We start from the raw sequence: 21,663 nt of genomic DNA on the forward strand, positions 1-21,663 counted from the left end.
ACTCTTGAGATGCTGTCAGGATTTAACCAGATGCACCACACGAGCCTACACATATAAAACTTGGATGTGCTTAAAAGCTTCTTAAAAAGGAATTTCTTTAAGTGTCACTAAAGAGGTTTCTGCAGATTTGCCTTGGAGGGTCACAGCAGAGTTAAATTTAAGGAACAGAGTTAAATTTCCTGTGACCACTCAGAGAGGGTACACACTTTGTCACTCCCTAGATAGGCAGCATAACCATCTCCCTCATTCCCTTTTAACCTTTGAGGGTGGAGGAAACTGGGAAGCAGGTGACAAGCCCCAGGTTGATCTGCGTGGCTCTGGATCATAATCTCTCAATTGCCTCCAAATGAGTGGAGAAATTATCTACTTCCTTTCAACATCCAACACATATTTGTTTAGCACACAGATGTGAACAACACAGGCATGGTTCTAGGTTCCTGTGAGGTGTACAGTTCAGCAGTAAAGGCAGACTTTATGTAAGAAATTGCCATAATGGGTTATGGTATTATCTTGGGAACAGGCAGGGCATCATGGGAGCAAATAGCTGAGATTCTCATTTTTTGAGAAAGAGCCCCGGGCTCAAAACTCTGCATTTTCCCCATAGACCTTCCACAGGACTGATTTCTTCTCTGTAATAAACGTGAGACACCAGCTGTGTGTGTGCAGCTTGCTATGGCAAACATTTACTGTTCAGGAAATGGTTTTTGGCAGAACAGGCTAGGGTTATATGGATACTAAAACCTGCCAGAATAGTCTCAAAAGCAAGTATTATTTGCTTGGTGAGATTCCTTTCCAGACTTTAGGCTGGTTTTTTTTTTAAAGATTCAGGACTAAGAAAGATACCATTTGCATCAATGTAAAGGGAGTTACAATGTTCTTCAGTTCTGTGTAGGTATAGAAGGACCCTCGACTTGTGCTGAACCCTTAATATCTAAAGAAATAACCCACAGATGAGTTTTTTTTTTTTTTTTTTGGCTTCTGGCCTCATCCATTTATGAAATATAACACCCTTACAGTCAATTTGAATGATTCCAGCAGTTACGTACAGAATTTAAAAATTGTCTTTGCCCATTAACATTCTGGGAAAGAAGGGATAAAGATTCAGATGAAAAATAGAAACTAATAACCATGGAAATTATTTGTTTTTTATGTAGTCACTTTTGAGCTATTTTGTTATATATTTGAGTAAATATTGATTATTGACAGTTTTGCTGTGTAGTCTTTTTTTTTTTTTTTGAGACGGAGTCTCTCTCTCTGTCACCCAGGCTGGAGTGCAGTGGCGCAATATCGGCTCACTGCAAGCTCTGCCTCCTGGGTTCACGCCATTCTACTGCCTCAGTCCCCTGAGTAGCTGGGACTATAGGCACCTGCCACCACGCCCGGCTAATTTTTTTTGTATTTTTAGTAGAGACGGGATTTCACCGTGTTAGCCAGGATGGTCTCGATCTCCTGACCTCGTAATCCGCCCGCCTCGGCCTCCCAAAGTGCTGGGATTACAAGTGTGAGCCACTGTGCCCAGCCTGTATAGTCTTATTCTTATTGAGCTTCTAGAATATACATCTATGTCTTTCCGTTTTTAAAGGTTCACATTAAACAAAGAACATGTCATGCAACCCTGTAGGTTCTCATACTCTGAGGTCCCTCTGAGCTCTCAGTTTTTCATAATGCACTGGACATATAGAAGCTGTTTTATTGGTCTTTAAAAATATAAAATTCAAATATCTTCAGAAACAGATTAAGTTTGTTGTATAAAATTGTCGTTTGTTGTGTAAAATTGTCATTTGTTGTTCTTTTCTTCAAGCCCAGCTTCAAAAAATGTTTATCTGCTGGAGTTCCACCCTTCCCTCAGCCTGGCAGCACTTATCCCCAAAGCCCTAGAGCATCTCTTCCAAGAGGCCTGCCATGCCTGCAGACCCACATCAGCCAGTGGCCTTGCCTCCCTGGAACGACATGTCCTGCAGCTGGCCCTGGACCTGTGGCTCACCCCAGCCACGCCTGAGGCCTGGTACAGTACACAGCTCCAGAAAGATATAAGTTCTTTTTGAAGGGGGTAGTTGGGTCCTTGGCAAGGAGAATGCTTTTTTCCAGATGTTACTATTTAGCTTTGTTTTTCTGTTTGGCTCTATTCCCCCATTATTTGGCTAGAGACAGAGCTCAGTCATATGCCTTGCCAACATTTTTATGTCATTTTTTGGGGGATTGGGTCAAAGTTTCTCATTTACAAACATACTGCTACAATTAAAATTTAAAAGGTGATATACATGGTATGTGGGAAATGTTTTCTGGTTTATTATTTATATTTTAACAAATACATTTTAATTAAAAATGATATATTTTCTTTCCACTAAGACACTTCCTAAATGTGTTCTTTTTGTCAAGATCTGGTGGAAGACAGAAAGCATTGAGTAAGGAGTCAGGGATCTGAATTCAAGTTCAGTCCTGCCATTAACTTGCTGTGTGACTCTAAGCATATATCTTAGCCTCTCTGACCTCACTTTCCTTTTTTTGTAAAACTATGATTGTGTACTTGGTAGGGGAGGTAGGTGGAGGTGAGCTTGATGATCTCTGAAGCCCCTTTCAGCTCTACTGCTCCATGGTTAAAATTGTGGGTTAATGATTTATACGGTGTTTGTAGTTGGATTTTAATCATTTTCTTTTTCTGTTAAGGCTGTCAAGGTTACCTCTGGGTTTCCAATTTGACCTCATTTTGTGTGTGTACTTGCTGTATGACAAAGAAACTTTCATGGGCCCCACACTGCCAAAACTGTCTGCTCCATAGGTCTGCCTTGGCCTCCTATCCCCTCCTGCCTAAAGTAAAAATTGATTTTATTTTACAGTGATCAAAATAATATAAAATCACAGAGAATTCTAGTAAAAGCAGAAAGAACAAAATTGAATTTAAACATCACCAATCAAATGCATTCGTATCATTATTTTTCTGGATTTAAGTATTGTTAATATGTGTGTTGTTCATAGCTATAACCATAGTTTTTGTCCATTGTTATTTCCTCCTCTTCTCAGTTAACATTATACTACATATTTTCCCATAACACTAACTAGTCTTTAGACTTACCTTTATGACCACATAATTCCCATATCTGATGAATAAAAACTTCTCTAATCATTTCTCTATTGATGGACATTCAAGTGGTTTCCAATTTTTCATTTATGAAAAATGCTATAAGATAAATCTTTTTACTTAAAGATTTTTCTGTATTTTGAGTTGATTCCTTTTGATAGGTTCTTGGAAGCAGAATTACTAAAATAAAATTTAAATATTTGGATACATGTTGGCAGATTGCTTTCCAAAGAGTTGTGCCAATTTATAATGGCACTCATATATTCTGAGTATCAGTTCTGCTATGCTGTGTAGTATTAGGCAAAAGTATATGATGTATGTGCGAATATACACATATACATAAAGAGCGGTATTATGCTGTTAATTTGCATTTTCTTGCTATTTATTGAACTTAGTCTTTCAAATGTTTTGTTGCTAATTATAGTTTTTGTGAATTTTGTTCTTTCCCTTTATTTATTTATCTGTTGGAATTCTAACATTAGTCCTATCTACTTACATGAGCTTCTCTTAAATAAGAACTTTAACCTTCTTTTTGTCTATAATTTTCTACAAATATTTCCCCATTCACTCCCCCACCACCTTTTTTTTTTTTTTTTTGAGGCAGGGTCTCACTCTGTTGCCCAGGATGTAGTGCAGTGGCACAATCACAGCTCACTGCAACCTCAGTCTCCCCAGCTCAAGCTATTCTCCTACCTCAGCCTCCTGAGTAGCTGGGACTCTAGGTGCACACCATCATGCCCAGCTAAATTTTTGTATTTTTAGTAGAGACGAGGTTTCACCATGTTGTCCAGTCTGGTCTCCAACTCCTGGGCTCAAGCGATTCCCCTACCTTGGCCTCCCAAATTGCTAGGATTATAGGCAGGAGTCACTGTGCCCAGTCTCTCCATTTGTCTTTCCATTTTTTTTTTAACATAAACTTATTTTCATATAGTCAAATCTATTAATCATTTTCTTTATGATTTCTTCTATCCTAAATTCAGAAAAAAATCTTACTCCAGATATTTCATATTTGTCTTATTTTATTCTAATTTTTAAGTGCTTGGTTTTATTTTTAAATTATTTAACAGTGCTGGGTGCAGTGGCTGGCAAGTGTAATTCCAGCACTTTGAGAGGCCACAGTGGACAGATCACTCGAGGCCAGGAGTTCAAGACCAACCTGGCCAACACAGCGAAACCCCATCTCTACCAAAAATAGAAAATTAGACGGGCATGGTGGCGGGCACCTATAATTCCAGCTACTCAGGCAGCTGAGGCAGGAGAATCACTTGAATATGGGAGATGGAAGTTGTAGTGAGCCAAGATCGTGCCGCTGCACTCCAACCTGGGTGACAGAGCAAGACTCCATCTCAAAATAAATAAATAAATAAAAATAAACAAAATAATAATAAAAATATTTCACTCTTTTAATATTTCACTGGAGAGAGAGAAAAAGAGAGAGAGTGTGTGTGTGCATGCATCTGTGTGGTATGTGAGGTATGAGTCAAAACCAAGTTTTTCCTCAAATTACCAGCCATTTATTCTGCTACCATTATTGCAGATTCTTTTCACATTGCCTTATGATACCACATTTAAAAGATGTATTTGAAATTCTTTTATAAATTATAATAAATATCTGGGATACCTGTCTAGTCTCCCATTGCTGTCACACAGTTTTATTATTTTTGAAATCTGTCCAAATTTGGACCTACAAGTGATAAATATTCCGATTAATATTTTATATTAGGTCAGAAAACACCCTCAGAAGACATGCAGGAATTTATTTAATAGGTCTATTTGTTACCACTTTGGAAAACTTTAAGAGCCTAGAAATTGCATCCTTGAGTAGCCCAGTCCTTTGGTAGATAAGTGGACAGACAAAGGAGCTTATGTATCCTGGGGAGCCAAACCAGAGAGGCAGATGGGGGGGTCCGCAGACTGGCTGGTTGCTGGGAGTGGTATATTCGAAGACAGCAAAGATGTTAGAGCAGAGGTACCCACCAAGGCAGGAGGGTGTTAAAGGACAATGTGGTTACTTCACAAATCACCCAGAGCCAGCTCTGAGTGAAGGAATGCTGGAAAGGCAGTTTGGTGTACTGTAAAACAGCTGAACTTGGAATTAGGAAGCCCAAATTTACTCTTGGTACTGCTTCATGACCTTGGAAAGTTTCATGTTGCTTCAGATCCCCCACTGACAAAGGGGAATAATGATACCTGTGACGCCTATTTCATGGGGATCTTGTGAAAATAAAAATGAGTGAATATATGTAAAAATACTTTGAAATTTTGAAACTGTAATTAGAGAGGTTTATTTAAAAAAAAAAATGGTTGGCCAGGCATGCTGGCCACGCCTGTAATCCCAGCATTTTGGGAGGCCAAGGCAGGTAGATCATGAGGTCATGAGATTGAGACTGTCCTGGCTAACATAGTGAAAGCCCATCTCTACTAAAAATACAAAAAATTAGCCGGACATGGTGGCACATGCCTGTAGTCCCAGCTACTCAGGAGACTGAGGCAGGAGAATCACTTGAACCAGGGAGGTGGAGGTTGCAGTGAGCTGAGATCGCGCCACTGCACCCCAGCCTGGGCGACAGAGCAAGACTCCATCTCAAAAAAAAAAATTATTATTGGCCACCAAAATACTTTTAAAAATCAGGGACATCTATTTCTATTTAGCTTGTCTTTGGCATAGACAAAGTATCCCCACAGTGAATATCTAGGGATTTGTTTATTTAGACTCATAACATTTATAATAATGATAACAGCAGATACTTTTGCATATGTTAACCCATTTAACCCTCTCAAGAGCCCTATTAGGAAGTTAGTATCTATTTGCATACAGTAAGGACTGTTATTATCCTTATCATCACTTTATAGATGAGAAAATTGAGAGACAGCCAAATTGAGTACATTACCAAAATCTCACAGCTTCTAAGTGGCAAAGTTAGGACTTGAGCCTAGGAAATCTGGATCCAGAGTTTGTGCCACTGACAGACAGTATATTTTTTTAATGTGAAAATTCTTCTATGTTTTAAAGGATATTTTGTTTTCTTTCAGCTGTTTTCAGCTAAAGTTATGGGAGATCCCTTTCTCGTGGGGGAGATAGGCCTGCTGGCATTCAAGTCTGCAGCAGACGAAGGACAGAAACAAGGCCAAGACTCTCATGTGCTGCTCTTGGAGATGTTTTCCAAACTTCTGGAACTCTTGACCGTCCGCCACCGGCTGATAGAAATGAGCCTGGAGAATGCACACTTAGCTCGGTCAGTGGGGGTCAGAGGACCCAGGTGGAATATAAGGTTTGCAGCAAAACATGGGGGGAAACAGGCCATGAGACTCCCTGCCTACAAGCCTGCCCCCTCTCTGCTCCCAGAGCAGCCAGAGTTTTCTAAATGGCTAACATGATCACCTTGCTCCCTTGTTCCTTCTCTCTTCCAATCCTTCCCAAATGCCTCTCTGATCACTCAACTAGGCTAAGCCCTTCTACTGGCACCTGCGTTTCCCCTCCATTCAGCACATTTGCTTTTAACTCATTGCTTATTATTGGTTTATTGACTTTCCTGCTAGCATAAGCTCCCTAAATGCAAAAGCCCTATCCACATTCTTTACCATGACATAGCATCACCTGGTATGGGGCCTGAGCCACACCAGGCACTCAGGGCAATATTGGTTGAATTTGCTCCTGAATGTAATGAAATTGAATAGAAAGAGCCTAGAGATGGGAGAGAGATGCGTCAGTGACAGCATTCAGATCAGACAGAGGTATGCGGGCTCGGCCCATAGGAGAGAGAAATTAGTGAGTTACGTTTTAGGTATGAGGGTGAGATGATGGTAGGACATCAAGTGGACATGTCCTAAAAGCAGCAATAATATGGAACTAAAGGGTTTGTTGTAAACATGTATGAGTGCTGTTATGTTCTGGTCCCCACAAAAGGCCCTGTAGACATAGAGAGTCCAGTTACCTACCACTAACCATTATCAAGGGCCCGCTGTGGCCACGTTCTTTACTGGGGACTTTATGTGTATTATTTCATTTAATTCTCAGAATATCCTTATGAGGTAGTTTACAAACATTTTATCAGCAAAGAAATAGAGGCTCAGAAAAGTTAATTTGCCTAAGAGCATATAACTAGAAAGTGTGAAGGCAGAATTTAAATTATCAGTCAAGATATTAACATCACTCTATAATTTATGATCCTTGCTGGCAGGAAGCTCATAATGTAAAAATTACCCATGATACATGGTAACAATGATATTCTACTGATAGGTACAAAATACTAGGGGAGTACAGAAAAGAGAGTATTTCATTCTTCCTAAGTGGTCAGGGAAAGCTTCATAGAAGAGGGGCTGCTATGGGTTGAATTATGTCCCTCCAAGATTCATATGTTCAAGGCCTAATCCCCAGTACCTGCGAATGTGGCCTTATTTGGAGATAGGTCTTTACAGAGGTAATTGAGTTAAACAGAAGTTATTAGAGTGGGCCTTAATCCAATTTGACTGGTGTCCTTATAAGAAGAGGAAATTCGGACACAGACACACATAGAGGGAGACCATGTGAAGGCACAGGGAGAAGATGGTCATCAATGAGCCAAGGAGAGAGACCAGGACCAGATCCTTCCCTCACGGGCCTCAGGAGGAGGCAGTCCTGTTGACACCTTGATTTCAGACTTCTATCCTCTAGAACTGTGAGACAATGCATTTCTGTTGTTTAATATTTTGTGTGTTTCTAGGGTACTTTGTTACAGCAGCCCTAGCAAACTAATACAGGTGCCAAGAACTCAGCCTTCATGTGCCAACTTCTCAAGATGGAGAAATGCATTAGAAGTGGGATGTTGGGGGACATGCACCATGGCTCATGCCTGGAATCACAGAACTTTGGGAAGCCAGGATGGGAGGATCACCTGAGGCCAGGCGTTTGAGACCAGCATAGGCAACACAGCAAGACCTCATTTCTACAAAAATTTTTTAAAAATTAGTTGGGCCTGGTGGTGCATGCCTGTTCCAGATATTTGGGAAGCTGAGGTGGAGGATTGCTTGAGCCCAGGAGTTTGAGACTGCAGTGAGCTATGACTGTACCACTGCACCCCAGCCTGGGCAATAAAGCAAGACCCCTATCTCTAAAAATAAAAGACAAAGGAGGAGGAGGAAATAGGAAGAAGAAGAAGGAGGAGGAAAGGAGGAGGAGGAAGAGGAAGAAGAATAAAGAAGGAAGAAGAAGAAGAAAAGAAGCAGAAGGAAAAGAAGAAGGAGGAGAAGAGGAAGAAGAAGAAGAAGAGGAGGAGGAGGAAGAGAGTGTTAAGGAAGGAGGAAAGAATTGTAAAGATGTAAGGCTGAGATTCCAGAGGAACATCTAACTGGAGCCATGCTGCGACAGACTTGGGACTGGAGCTCAGAGTTAAGTCAGGACACAGACAAGGGTCACAGATTGTTACATGAAGTCTTAGGGTGTGGAGCTGAACAGACTCCCCCACAAACCCCCAAGGAGGGGATGTGGTAGATGAGAAGAGAACCAGGTTCAGAACCTCAGGAAACACCAACATTTGAAGATAAGCAAGAGGAGAAGCCAGTGAAGATGAGAGAGAGCGGTCATGAGGCAGGAACATGGAGAAAGATGATCCTCGAGGAGGGGACATTGAGGCCAACTGTGATGAGCTCTGAGAGAAGATGGTGAATGTTGCATTTCAGCAACACTGGTGACCTCATGAGGGCTCTGGGGACAGAAGTCAGCTTGTGGAAAATGAGAGTTGAGTAAACACCCAAGCACATCTCCTACTTGAACTGCTTTCTACCATCTGTAACTGTCACAGTAAGTGCAGAGCAGAAGACCTCTGTGACTCACTCACTTCACACTGACCTGGGCTTTTGTTGGACTTTACTTTGGTTCTTGTTCAGGTGTCTTGGTTTTCTTATCACTCGCTTTCTTTTTAGGAGAAAACACTAACATATGTCCTTGGCTCTTTTTTTTTCTTTTAGGCTCTATAAAGAATTGGCCTGGGAGATGGGTTTTGAAGAGTTCCATTTGTATCTGAGGCCTGTTCACTTTGAATTTGCATCACACAGGGACAGGGCAGACCAGCCACCTCCTGTCTTGATAACCTCTCTGCTGGAGGACGGTGGTCGGGTAGACAGGTGAGCCTTGAGAGGGTTGAGGTAAAAATAACATAATGGCTGAGTGAATAACCAGTGAAAAATAATTTTTGTCACCATTTGACATGCAAGAACAATCACATTTCTAAATTCTCTCTTATATTCTATCTGCCATGATGCCAGTTTTTTTTCTTCTTTCTTTTTTTAATAAGAGGGAAAAAGTAAGATCTCATTTAGGGGGACAATTGCATTTAAAAACACCAAGTAACTGAGAAATGAAAGAACCAGGTTGTCCAAGAACTCAGGTGAGATGAAATCACAGGCTCAGCCGCTTCCCAGGTAGAATATGTTGCTTCCAGGTAGAAAAGGGAGTCAGCATGGGTCTAATGGGGTGAGAGCCATGGATCAGAAGTCCAGGTCTCATCTCTTACTTTCCTTCAGACCAGGAAGATGTCACTTAAGTTTTCAGAGCAGCTGTTTCCTTGAAAGGATAACACAAGGTACAAATATAACATGCAGGCAATATCTCAGGCAGCCTCCTTTTTTAGCTAGTGACAGAAGCCAGTGCAAACCAGTGAAACTTCTCTCTCATGCCCCATAGGTCCAGCCCATTGCTTGAAAGAAAATACCCTTACTAGTAATAGATGGTGAGTCTACTCAGTCAGGGGAAGGAATCTTTCTTTTGTCCTCAAACAATTAACCTTTGATGTGTGGGGAGGAGAAACTTCTGTCTCCCTCTTCTTTCCTTCTCTGCTATCTGCTTTTCCCCATAGGGTCCCACTTCTATCCCTAGAGATTACTGGTACTGGCTCCATGCCAAGGAAGGAAAAAGGTGATTCCAAGGAGGCAACCGGCACCTTTGTTTTGCTAATGCAGATCCCTGCTCAAAATAGAACTCTGAGTGTTAATATCCTAAATGACTCCACAGAGCAGGGGTGGAATGAGGGGGTTAGGATGATAGAATACAATATCCCAGGATTTCTCAATTTTAGCACTACTAAACTTTGGGGCTGAAGAAATTTTTGTTGTGGGGGACTGTCCTGTGTGTCTTAGGTTGATTAGCAACATTTCTGACTTCTACCCACTGGATACCAGTAGTATCCCAGTACCCCACCCCACACACACTGTTCTATAATCAAAGATGTCCCCAGACATTGTCAAATATCTCCTGGGGGCAAAACCTCCCCTTGCTCTATCCTGTCACACTAGCTAAGCCAAAAACAGAATTTACTGTAAGGATACAGAGATGTTCACAGAAGCCAAGGCAGGAAGTAGGAAGTATGATCAGGCCTTAGGTGACCACGCTGGGTCTCCAATTGGCAAAAAAAAAACAACCCATCTGGAGCCAAGCTATTTTCTGGTTCTTCAAGGGCCTCCTTGGTTGGTGTTTTATATTGCTGTGAAAATAGGGCATCACATTTTTGTTCAGTCAGAATCTACCAATCAGCACAAACTGCCCAAATGACCTGTGGTCTGGCCGATGCTCTGTGGTCTGTGATTGGTCCTCCATGTGATGACCTAGAGATGCCCCAAGATAAGGGAGCCTTCTGCATTACCAGGGGAAGGCTTATGCATCCAAAGAACTTGTGTATTGAATTAGTATTTCTTTTATGTATGTTAATTCCTTAAAGTTGCCACTTTGGAGTGCCATTATAACAACAACGTATATAGTGGTCCCTTAGTGTCTGTGGGGGATCAATTCTAAAATCCTCTCAGTTACCAAAATCCAAGGATGCACAAGTTCCTTGTATTACCAAAATCCAAGGATGCACAAGTTCCTTATATAAAATGGCATTGTATTTGCATATAACCTATGCACTCCCTCCCTTATGCTTTAAATCATCTTTAGATTACTTATAATTATACTTAATACAATTTAAATGCTATGTAAGTTGTCATTATACTACATTGTTTTTATTTGTATTATTTTTATTTTTGTATTATTACTTTTTATTATTTTATGTTTTCACATATTTTTTATCTGCAATTAGTTGAATCCATGGATGCAGAATCCATAGATATGGAAGGTCAACTGGATCAAATATGAGTATAGTGACTTACATTTTAAAAAGCACATTCATGCATATTATCCCTCTTAATATTTGCCATAACCCTGTGAGACAGGTGATACCCCCTTTACAGATGAAGAAAGAAAGATTGATAGATATTAAGTTACTTGACAAAGTCTCATAGTTATGGACAAAGTAGTGAGTCTCAAGGTGGAAAAATGGCTGTAAAGAATATTTAGATAGCTGTTGGACCCATAGGAAAGAGAGAGGATTGGCCAAGATTTAGGGGGTGCTCAAAGGAGTGAGTCAGTGAGGGATCCTAAACAAGCGTGGTCAAGAGGTGAGAAGAGCCAGGTGTGGTGGTGCATGTCTGTAGTCCCAGCTACTCAGTAGGCTGAGGTGGGACAATTGCTTGAGCTCAGGGGTTCAAAGCTGCAGTGAGCTATAATTGCACCACTGCCATTCAGCCTCAGTGACAGAGTAAGATTCTGACTCCAAAAAAAAAAAAAACAAAAAGTCACTTGGTACACCTTTGATGCCCAGTTAACTATATATGTACTTCAAATAAATAAAAACATTTTGCTTAAAAAAAAAAAAAAGGTAAGAGGAAAAACAGGAGAGAGTAGTGTAATGGTAACCAAGAGAAAATAATTTCCAACACTATGGGGTGGTCACCATAATCAAACTACAGAAAGATCAAGTCCAAAAAGGACAGAAAAGATCCCAGAGCCCTTATAGCTTTCAGTGGAAATATCAAGTCTTGCATAAAAGTTGCATTTCCTATTATTATTGACATTTCTGATCTGATCATGACATCCTGTTCCATCATAATGGTGTCTCTTGATTAGTTGCATATTACATCAAAACAATTTCATATTTTTTGTTGCAGATATTCTCCTACTGCTCTTGTCTTAGCCATCTCTGAGGTGGATGATAACCAAATTGGCAAATTTAGTTTTTACACAAAGGAAGCCATTCTTAAGGTAAACAATTTATTTTTTAAAAGCAAATGAAAGTAAAATAAAGCAATTTGCTCACATATTTCTTTAAGAAGACATAATACTTTATATAAATTTAGCTTCTATATATAAGAAAAGCTTCCAATTTCATAAATAATAATAATGGTTGTTTTAGTCCATTTTCTTTTGCTATAACAAAATACCTGAGACTGGGTAATTTATAAAGAAAAGAAGTTTATTTGGTCTGATGTTGCAGGAATTCAGGGACCCCAAATGGAGAGACCAACTGAAGCCATGGCAGAAGAACGTGGATTGTAAAGATTTCATGGACATTTATTACTTCCCCAAATTAATACTTTTATAATTTCTTATGCCTGTCTTTACTGCAATCTCTAAACATAAATTGTAAAGATTTCATCGACACATCACTTCCCCAATCAATACCCTTGTGATTTCCTATGCCTGTCTTTACTTTAATCTCTTAATCCTGTCAGCTGAGGAGGATGTATGTCACCTCAGGACCCTGTAATAATTGTATTAACTGCACAAATTGTACAGCATGTGTGTTTGAACAATATGAAATCTGGGCACCTTGAAAAAAGAACAGGATAACAGCAATTGTTCAGGGAATAAGAGAGATAACCTTAAACTCTGACCACCGGTGAGCCGGGTGGAACAGAGCCATATTTCTTTTCTTTCAAAAGCAAATGGGAGAAATATCGCTGAATTCTTTTTCTCAGCAAGGAACATCCCTGGGAAAGAGAATACGTGCCTGGAGGTATAGGCCTATAAACGGCCCCCCTAGGTGTGCCTGTCTTTTATGGTCTGTAGACTGCAGGGGTGAAATAGACCCCAGTCTCCCATGGTGCTCCCAGGCTTATTAGGAAGAGGAAATTCCCGCCTAATAATTTTGGTCAGACCAGTTGCTCTCAAAACCCTGTCTCCTGATAAGATGTTATCAATGACAATGGTGCCCAAAACTTCGTTAGCAATTTTAATTTCACCCCGGTCCTGTGGTCCTGTGATCTTGCCCTGCCTCCACTTGCGTTGTGATATTCTATTACTTTGTGAAGTACTTGATGTCTGTGACCCACACCTATTTGCACACTCCCTCCCCTTTTGAAAATCCCTAATAAAAACTTGCTGGTTTTTGCAGCTTGTGGGGCATCACGGAACCTACCGACATGTGATGTCTCCCCCAGACGCCCAGCTTTAAAATTTCTCTCTTCTGTACTCTGTCCCTTTATTTCTCAAGCTGGCTGATGCTTAGGGAAAATAGAAAAGAACCTACGTGACTATCAGGGCAGGTTCCCCGATAGTCCATGATTCTGGAGGCTGGGAAGTCCAAGGACATGGTGGCAGCTTCTGGCAAGGGCTTTTGCATTGCATCATAACATGGCAGAAAAGCAGAAGGGCAAGCAATTACATGCAAAAGAGACTGCAAGAGCAAGCCAAGCTTGCTTTTATAACATCCTGCTCTCTTGAGAAAGAAATCCACTCCCATGATTATGACATTAATCCATTCATGAGGGCTCTAATTTCATAGCCCAATCACCTCCCAATACATGAACTTTTGGGGGACACATTCAAACCATAATGATGGCCTTGCCTTATTTGATGTGCACATTAGCCTGGTTTGAACCATAGAGACTGCAACACCACTTATAATAACTTCTGTTAGATACTAAAAAAGAAGTTCACATGTAGTGAACAATCTTTGCATAAGGTTTTAAAAATATACATTTGTTATTGGAGCTTTTATCTAGTCTTTCTAAACCTGGTGCTATTTTTTATCTGCTACTTGGATTTCTTTGCTTGTATATGTGTATTTTTAAAACATCAATCTAATCTTGGCTTACAGGAGCCTGCCACTGAGCACATGTTTGCTAGTTCATCAGAGCCTATTCATCTTTTCCTGACCATTGGGGAAATCTCATGGTGTCCAGTTACAGAGCAAATCAAGCCTGGAGGCTGCCTTCTTGGAATGAAATGCTGCTTAGGGAGAGACCAGATTCAGTCTTGTGGCTGAGTAGCAAGCATTCCAGCTCATTTGGGATTTGATTCATATATTTACATGTTGAATAAGTGGTGATCTCAACCCTCTACTCACTTTATGCAAGAAATTCCTAATATTTTTCATATTTTCTTCCTTTAGCTCTTGTTGCATTCTGGAGTGGAAAATATGCAGGTGACTCTTGCATGCCAAGCTGCTCAGAAAAATGCTTTGATGGTGGCTGTCCAGAAGGTGTACTTCTATCACACCCCTCAAGGGAGCTGTCCTGCTAATATCAAGGTCAGCTGCATGACAGAGAAGCCAGAGGCATCTCATCACTCCCACCAGCTAATGTCAGGCTGCCCCTTTCTTCCTTCCTTTTTCCCTTCTCCCTTTCTCCCTTTCTTTCTCCCCTGCCCCCTACTTTCTCTTTCCTATCTCATTATCTTCCTTACTTTCCTTTTTTCTTCCTTTCTTTGTTTTCTGTTTGTGAATCAATGTATGACCAAATCCTTACTGGATTTCTTAATTTTCAGTGATACTTTTTTCTGTACTTCTTATATTTTGGTTATTGAGACATAATTCATGTGATATAAAACATAACCACAGGCCGGGCGTGGTGGCTCACACCTGTAATCACAGCACTTTGGGAGGTGGAGGTGGGTGGATCACAAGGTAAGGAGATCGATACCATCCTGGCCAATATGATGAAACCCCATCTCTACTAAAATACAAAAAAACTAGCCGGGCTTGGTGGCAAGTGCCTATAGTCCCAGCTACTTGGGAGGCTGAGGCAGGAGAATTGCTTGAACCCAGAAGGCAGAGGTTGCAGTGAGCTGAGATCGCGCCACTGCACTCCAGCCTGGCAACAGAGTGAGACTCCTTCTCAAAACAAACAAACAAACACCACATTATAGTATATAATTAAGTGGTTTTTAGTATATTCACAAGATTGTGCAACCATCATCACTATCTAATTCCAAAACATTTTTATCACTCACTCTCAAAAGAAGTGTTGTACCCATTAGCAGTTACTTACTTTTTCTCTCTCCCCTCAGTCCCTAGCAACCACTAATCTACTTTCTGGTTCTATAGATTTGCTTATTTTGGACATTGTATATAAATGGAATCATACAACAGGTGACCTTTGGTGTCTGGCTTTTTTCCCTTAGCATAATATTCTCAAAATTTAACTGTGCTGTAGCATGTATCAGTGCTTCATTTCTTCATTGCTAAATAATATTTTATTATATGGATATACCACATTTCTTTCTACTTTTTGGCATTAGGAATAATGCTGCTATGAACATTTATGTATAGGGTTTTTGTTGTTTTGTTTTGTTTTGTCTTGTTTGAGACGGAGTCTCGCTCTGTTGCCCAGGCTGGAGTGCAATGGTGCAATCTCGGCTCACTGCAACCTCTGCCTCCCAGGTTCAAGCGATTCTCTTATCTTAGCCTCCTGAGTAGCTGGGACTACAGGTGCATACCACCACACCTGGCTAATGTTTTGTATTTTTAGCAGAGACAGGGTTTCACCATATTAGCCAGGATGGTCTCGATCTCCTGACCTCGTGATCTGCCTGCCTCAGCCTCCCAAAGTGCTGGAATTACAGGTGTGAGCCACCATGCGTGGCCTACCTGTAGGTTTTTATGAGGACATATATTTTTAAATTTTCTTGGGTATATACCTAGAAATTGGATCGCTCAGATTATATGGTAACTTTATATTTTACATTTTGAGGAACCACCAAACTGTTTTTCAAAGTGGCTGCACTTTTTACATTCCCATCAGCAATGTATGAGGGTTCCAATGTCTCCACATTTTTGTCAACACTTGTTAGTATCTTTTTATTTTAGCTGTTCTAGTAGGAGTAAAGTAGTATCTCATTTTGGTTTTGACTTGGATTTCCCTATTTACTAAGACCTTAAGCATCTTTTCATTTGCTTACTTGACCATTTGTGTGTCTTCCTTAGAGAAATGTCTGTTTAAATCCTTTGCCTTTCTATAAAATTTGATGTTTTGTTTTTTTATTGATGAGTTGTAAGTGTTCTTTATATATCCCGAATACAAGTCTCTTATAAGGCATATGATTTGCAAATATATTCTACAGATTGTCTTATGATCTCCATTTATCTGTTATTTCATTACTTGTACTTTTGGTGTCATATTTAAGAAACCATTGCCTAATCCAAAGTTATGAAAACACTCCTATGTTTTCTTCTAAGAGATTTATGGTTTTGACTCTTACATTTAGGCCTAGGGTCCATTTATACTTAATTGTGCTATATAATGGGAAGTAGGGATCCAACTTTATTCTTTTCATGTGGCTAATCAGTTTTCCCAGAACCACTTGTTGAAAAGACTCATCTTTCTTTATTAAATTGTCCTGGAACCCTTGCCAAAAAAACACTTGACCATAAATGTAAGAATGTATAACTGGACTCTCAATTCTATTCCATTAATCTAAATGCCTGTTTTTATGCCAGTACTAGTATGTTTTGATTACTGTAGCTTTGTAGAAAGTTTGAAATTATGAAGCATAATCCCTCCAAATTTGTTTTTCTTTTTCAAGTTTGCTTCAGCTATTTTGAGTCCCTTGCATTTTCATATGAATTTTAGTGTCAGCTTGTCAATTTGGGGGGCTTTAAAAAGAGTAAGTTGGAATTTTGACAGGGATTGCATCAAACCTATAGAGTGGGTAGTATTGCCATTTTATTTTATTTTAGTAGGATTGCCATTTTAACAATATTATGTCTTCCAATTCTTGAGCATGGGATGTCTTTCTATTTATAGACACACCTTGGAGATGTTGTAGGTTTGGTTCCAGATGGTTCCATGCAAATTTTTTGGTTTCTGAGTGCATATAAAAGTTATGTTTATGTTACACTGTAGCCAATTAAGTGTGTAATGCCATTTTGTCTTAAGAAAAACCCAATGTACATATACCTTAATTAAATATACATTATTCACTTGCAGACCAAAGAATATTAAGTTACAAAAAAAGAAAGAAAAAATATATTTTTACTAAAAAATGCTAATAATCATTTGAGCCTTCAGTGAGTTGTAATCTTTTTGCTGGTGGAGGGTCTTACCTTGATATGGAAGGCTGCTGACTGATTAGGGTGGTGGTTGCTGAAGGTTGGGGGCCAGGGGTCTCTGGCAATTTCTTAAAATAAGACAAAATAAAGTTTTCCACATTAATTGACTCTACTTTTCATGAAAATGTTCTCTTTGGCATGTAATACTGTTTGATAGCATTTTACCTACAGTAAAACTTTTTTCGAAATTGAAGTTAATTCTCTCAAACTGTGTTTTATGTAATATTCTAAATCCTTAGCTGTCATTTCAACAATGTTCACAGCATCTTCACCAGGAGTGGGTTCCATCTCAAGAAACCACTTTCTTTCTTAGCTCATCTATGAGAAGTACCTCCTCATCTATTTAAGTTTTATGATGAGAATGCAGCAATTCAGTTACATCTTCAGGTTCCACTTCTAATTCTAGTTCTCTTGCTATTTCTGCCACATCTGCAGTGACTTCCTCCACTGAAGTCTTGAACTCCTCAAAGTCCTCCATGAGGGTTGGAATTAACTTCTTCCAAATTTCTGTTAAAGTGGATATTTTGACCTCCTCTCATGAATCATGAATGTTCTTAATGATATCTAGAATGACAAATCTTCCAGAAGGTTTTCAATTTACTTTACCCAGTTCCATTATGTAGGGGTGTCCAAATCTTTGGCTTCTCTGGGCCACATTGGAAGAAGAATTGTCATGGGCCATACATAAAATACACTAACACTAATGATAGCTGATGAGCTTTAAAAAAAAATCACAAAAAAAACTCATAATGTTTTAAGAAAGTTTACAAATTTGTGTTGGACTGCATTCAAAGCCATTGTAGGCCTCATGCAACCCATGGGCCACGGGTTGGACAAACTTGCATTAGAGTAATTACTATCTATGGCAGTTATAGTCTTATGAAATGTATTTCTTGATAATGACTTCACAATATGACACAGAGACACAAGACATACTCCTTGATCCATGGGCTGTAGAATGGATGTTGTGTTAGCAGGCATAGAAACATTAATCTCTTTGTACATTTCCATTAGAGCTTTTGGGCACTGTCAATGTACAGTAATGTTTTGAAAGGAATCTCTTTTTCTGAACAGTGGGTCTCAACAGTGGGCTTAAGATGTTCAATAAACTATGCTGTAAAGAGATGTGGTGTCATCCAGCCTTTGTTATTCCATTTGTAGAGCACAGGTGGAATAGATTTAGCATAATTCTTAGGGGTCCTAGGATTTGGGGAATGGTAAATGAGCATTTGCTTCCACTTCAAGTCACCAATAGCATTAATCTCTAACAAAAGAGTCAACCTGTCCTTCGAAGCTTTGAATCCAGGCATTGACTTCTCCTCTCTAGTTTTAAAAATACCAGATGGCATCTTCTTTCAGTGGAAGACTGGTTTGTCTACATTGAAAATCTGTTGTTTAGTGTAGCCACCTCTATCAATTATCTTAGCTAGATATTCTGGATAACTTGCTGCAACTTCTACATCAGCATTTACCACACTTCACCTTACATTTCTTTGTTACGGAGATGGCTTCTTTCCTTAACCCTCATGAACCAGTCTCTGCTAGTTTCAAACTTTTCTCTCATCCTTCACGGAATTGGAGAGAGTTAGGACCTTGCTTTGGATTAGCCTTTGGCTTCAGGGAATTTTGTGGTTGATTTGATCTTCGATCCAGACCACTAAAACTTTCTCCATATCAATAATAAGGCTATTTTCCTTTCTTATCATTCTTGTATGCATTAGAGTAATGCTTTTAATTTCCTTCAAAAACTCTTCCTTTGCATTCACAACTTGGCTGTTTTGCACCAGACACTTAGCTTTAGGCCTATTCCAGCTTTTGACATGCCTTCCTTGCTAAGCTTAATCATATTTAGCTTTTGATTGCAAGTGAGAGTCATGTGACTCTGCTTCTCCGTTAAACACTTAGAGGCCACTGTAGAGTTATTAATTGGCCTAATTTCAATAGGGTGTCTCAGGGAATAGGGAGAGCCGAGCAAAGGGAGGGAGACAGGGGAATGGCCAGTCGGTGAAGCAGTCAGAACACACACGTTTATTAAGTTCATCTTATTTGGTGTGGTTCATGGCGCCCCAAAACATTTACAATAGTAACATCAAAGATCACTGATGTCAGATCACCATAATAGACAAAATAATGAAAAAGTTTGAAATATTGTATGAATTACAAAAATGTGACAGAGACATGAAGTAAGCATATGCTATTGGTGCCAATAACTTGTTCAATGCAGGGTTGCCACAAACGTTCAACTTGTAAAAAACACAATATCTGCAAAGCACAATAAAGCTGAGTGCAAGAAAATGAGGTATGCCTTTATTTAGGTCTTCTTCAACTTCTTTCAACAATATTTTATAGTCCTCAGGGTCCAACTTTTATCCTTTTTTGTTATATATTAATTCCAAAATATTTCATTCCTTTTAACATGATTATAAATTGAATTGTTTTTCTTAACTTCATTTTCAGAGTGTTCATTACTAGTATATTGGAATACAAATTCACTTTTGTATATTGATCTTGTATCCTGCAATCTTACTAAGCCAGTTTATTGGTTCTAGTAATTTACAGGTGTGTGTTTGTGTGTGTGTATGTGTGTGTTCGTAGTATTTCTTAGGATTTTCTATATACAAGATTATGCTATCTGCAAGTAGAGATAGTTTTACTTCTTCCTTTCCAATCTTTATGCCTTTTATTTCTTTTCTTGCCTAATTGCTCTGGCTAGACCCTCCAATACAAGATTGTGTAGAAGTAGTGACAGTAGATATTATTGTATTATTCCTACTCTTAGGGGGAAAACCTTCAGCTTTTCACCATTAAGTGTGATATTAGCATCGGTTTTTCATAGATATCTCTTATCCAGTTGAGGATATTCCCTTCTATTCTAAGTTTGTTGAATGTTTTTATTGTGAAGGGGTTTTGGATTTTATCTATATATACTTTTTTGTATTTTGTTTTTTTCACTTAACAGTATGTCTTGGTTATCACTCCAAATCAGTTCATAGTGGTTTTCCCTTTTTTGCAACTGTGTAGTTCTCTTTTATGTATATACTAGTGAATGTAACTTACATGTAAAATTAAATATGGTTTTAAGAAATCAACTTTCCAGATGGTTTCAAACATTCTTTAAGCCTCATGGATTCTGCTCAGCTCACCACATTAACCCCTTATCACATTTATCTACCTCTATTTACCCATTTCTACTCTCTCTCTTTTTTTTTTTTTTTTTTCAGAGATAGGGTCTCACTCTGGCACCCAGACTAGAGTGTAGTGGTGTGACCATAGCTCACTACAGCCTTGTATTCCTGGGCTCAATTGTTCTTCCCACCTCAGTCTTTCAAGTAGCTGGGACCACAGGTGTGTGCCACCATGTCCTGCCAATTTTTAAATTTTTTCTAGAGATGGGATCTCGCTATGTTGCCCAGGCTGGTCTCAAACTCCTGGCCTTGAGCAATCCTCCCTCCTTGGCTTCCCAAAGCAGTGGGATTATAGGCATGAGCCACCATACCTGGCCTGTACTCTTCATATTAATAGGAAAGTACAAATTTATGGGTATGGCAACAATATTGAATGCCAAATACTTCTACTGCCAAATACTCAGTCCCATAGAAATCAACTGCTGTAGAAAATAGGGATAGAGTGAGTTATATAGATTTTTAAAAATACAACCCCCAAAAATCTTAATTCAGTGCCTATTGTAAGTTAGGCTCATAAGATAATACTGAGGTACAATTTCTGACCCTGATGAACCTCTAGGCTGGTGTGTTTAAGGGGGGTAGGCCCACAAGTGGCTCAAAGACAAAGGCACAGAGAGGTTCAACAAGCCACACAAAAGGAGATTAAAGAAATGAGAATACACATCTGGGAAAACAGGAAGGGCAGCACAGAGAGGGGGCATTTGGGAAAACCCTGAAGGATGAGTTTTTTGGCAGGCAGAGATGACCACTTGATCATTCTGAGTAGAGGAAAGACCCTTCAGATACCCAGGCATGGGAGACGGAAAGGGCAAATGGAGACCAGGAAAAAATGAGAAGCCCAACTTGATAACCACCTATGATTTTCATATGCAGTTGACACAGAGAATACTTTACTCAGTCAGTTTGATCTTATAAAGAATATCAGTATATAAAACAGATGTAAGTGGGGCTGTTCTGGTTGAAGTGAAGGTTGAGAGCTTATAAGTCACTTCCTAAGATCAATCCAAGGAGCACATGTTAAAAGATACTGGACAGGAGCACAGGACAGGGGTGGAAGGTGGGAAAGTGATAGCCTGGAAAGACCTGCAGCATCGGGAAGGGTAGGGAGGCATTAGGGTAACAGCCTGGGAAGGTGGGCTAGGACTATAATGTGGGTGCCCTGAAAGACCCGGCCCAGGTGTCATCTCCCCAGAGAGCCTTTTCCTAGTCTCTGATCACTAGTGACTATATTTTCTACGTACAAAATCATTTGTACTTCAATTATGTTTTCCATAGTATA

The 21,663-nt window shown here is 39.6% G+C and overlaps 1 protein-coding gene across 1 annotated transcript in view; it reads left to right on the plus strand.

Annotated features, from left to right (window-relative positions):
• The first annotated feature begins 6,161 nt into the window (after positions 1-6,161).
• The window catches only part of LOC129039097 (uncharacterized), a 46,485-nt gene continuing 30,983 nt past the window's right edge, over positions 6,162-21,663 (plus strand). The window contains exons 1-4 of the mRNA XM_063667063.1: positions 6,162-6,315; positions 9,026-9,181; positions 12,038-12,131; positions 14,263-14,400. Of these exons, the coding sequence (XP_063523133.1) occupies positions 6,236-6,315; positions 9,026-9,181; positions 12,038-12,131; positions 14,263-14,400 (468 nt within the window). The 5' untranslated portion in view covers positions 6,162-6,235. The remainder of the gene's footprint in view (positions 6,316-9,025; positions 9,182-12,037; positions 12,132-14,262; positions 14,401-21,663) is intronic.

Source organism: Pongo pygmaeus, chromosome 5 (genome assembly GCF_028885625.2).
Source record: "Pongo pygmaeus isolate AG05252 chromosome 5, NHGRI_mPonPyg2-v2.0_pri, whole genome shotgun sequence".
Taxonomy (NCBI): Eukaryota; Metazoa; Chordata; class Mammalia; order Primates; family Hominidae; genus Pongo; species Pongo pygmaeus.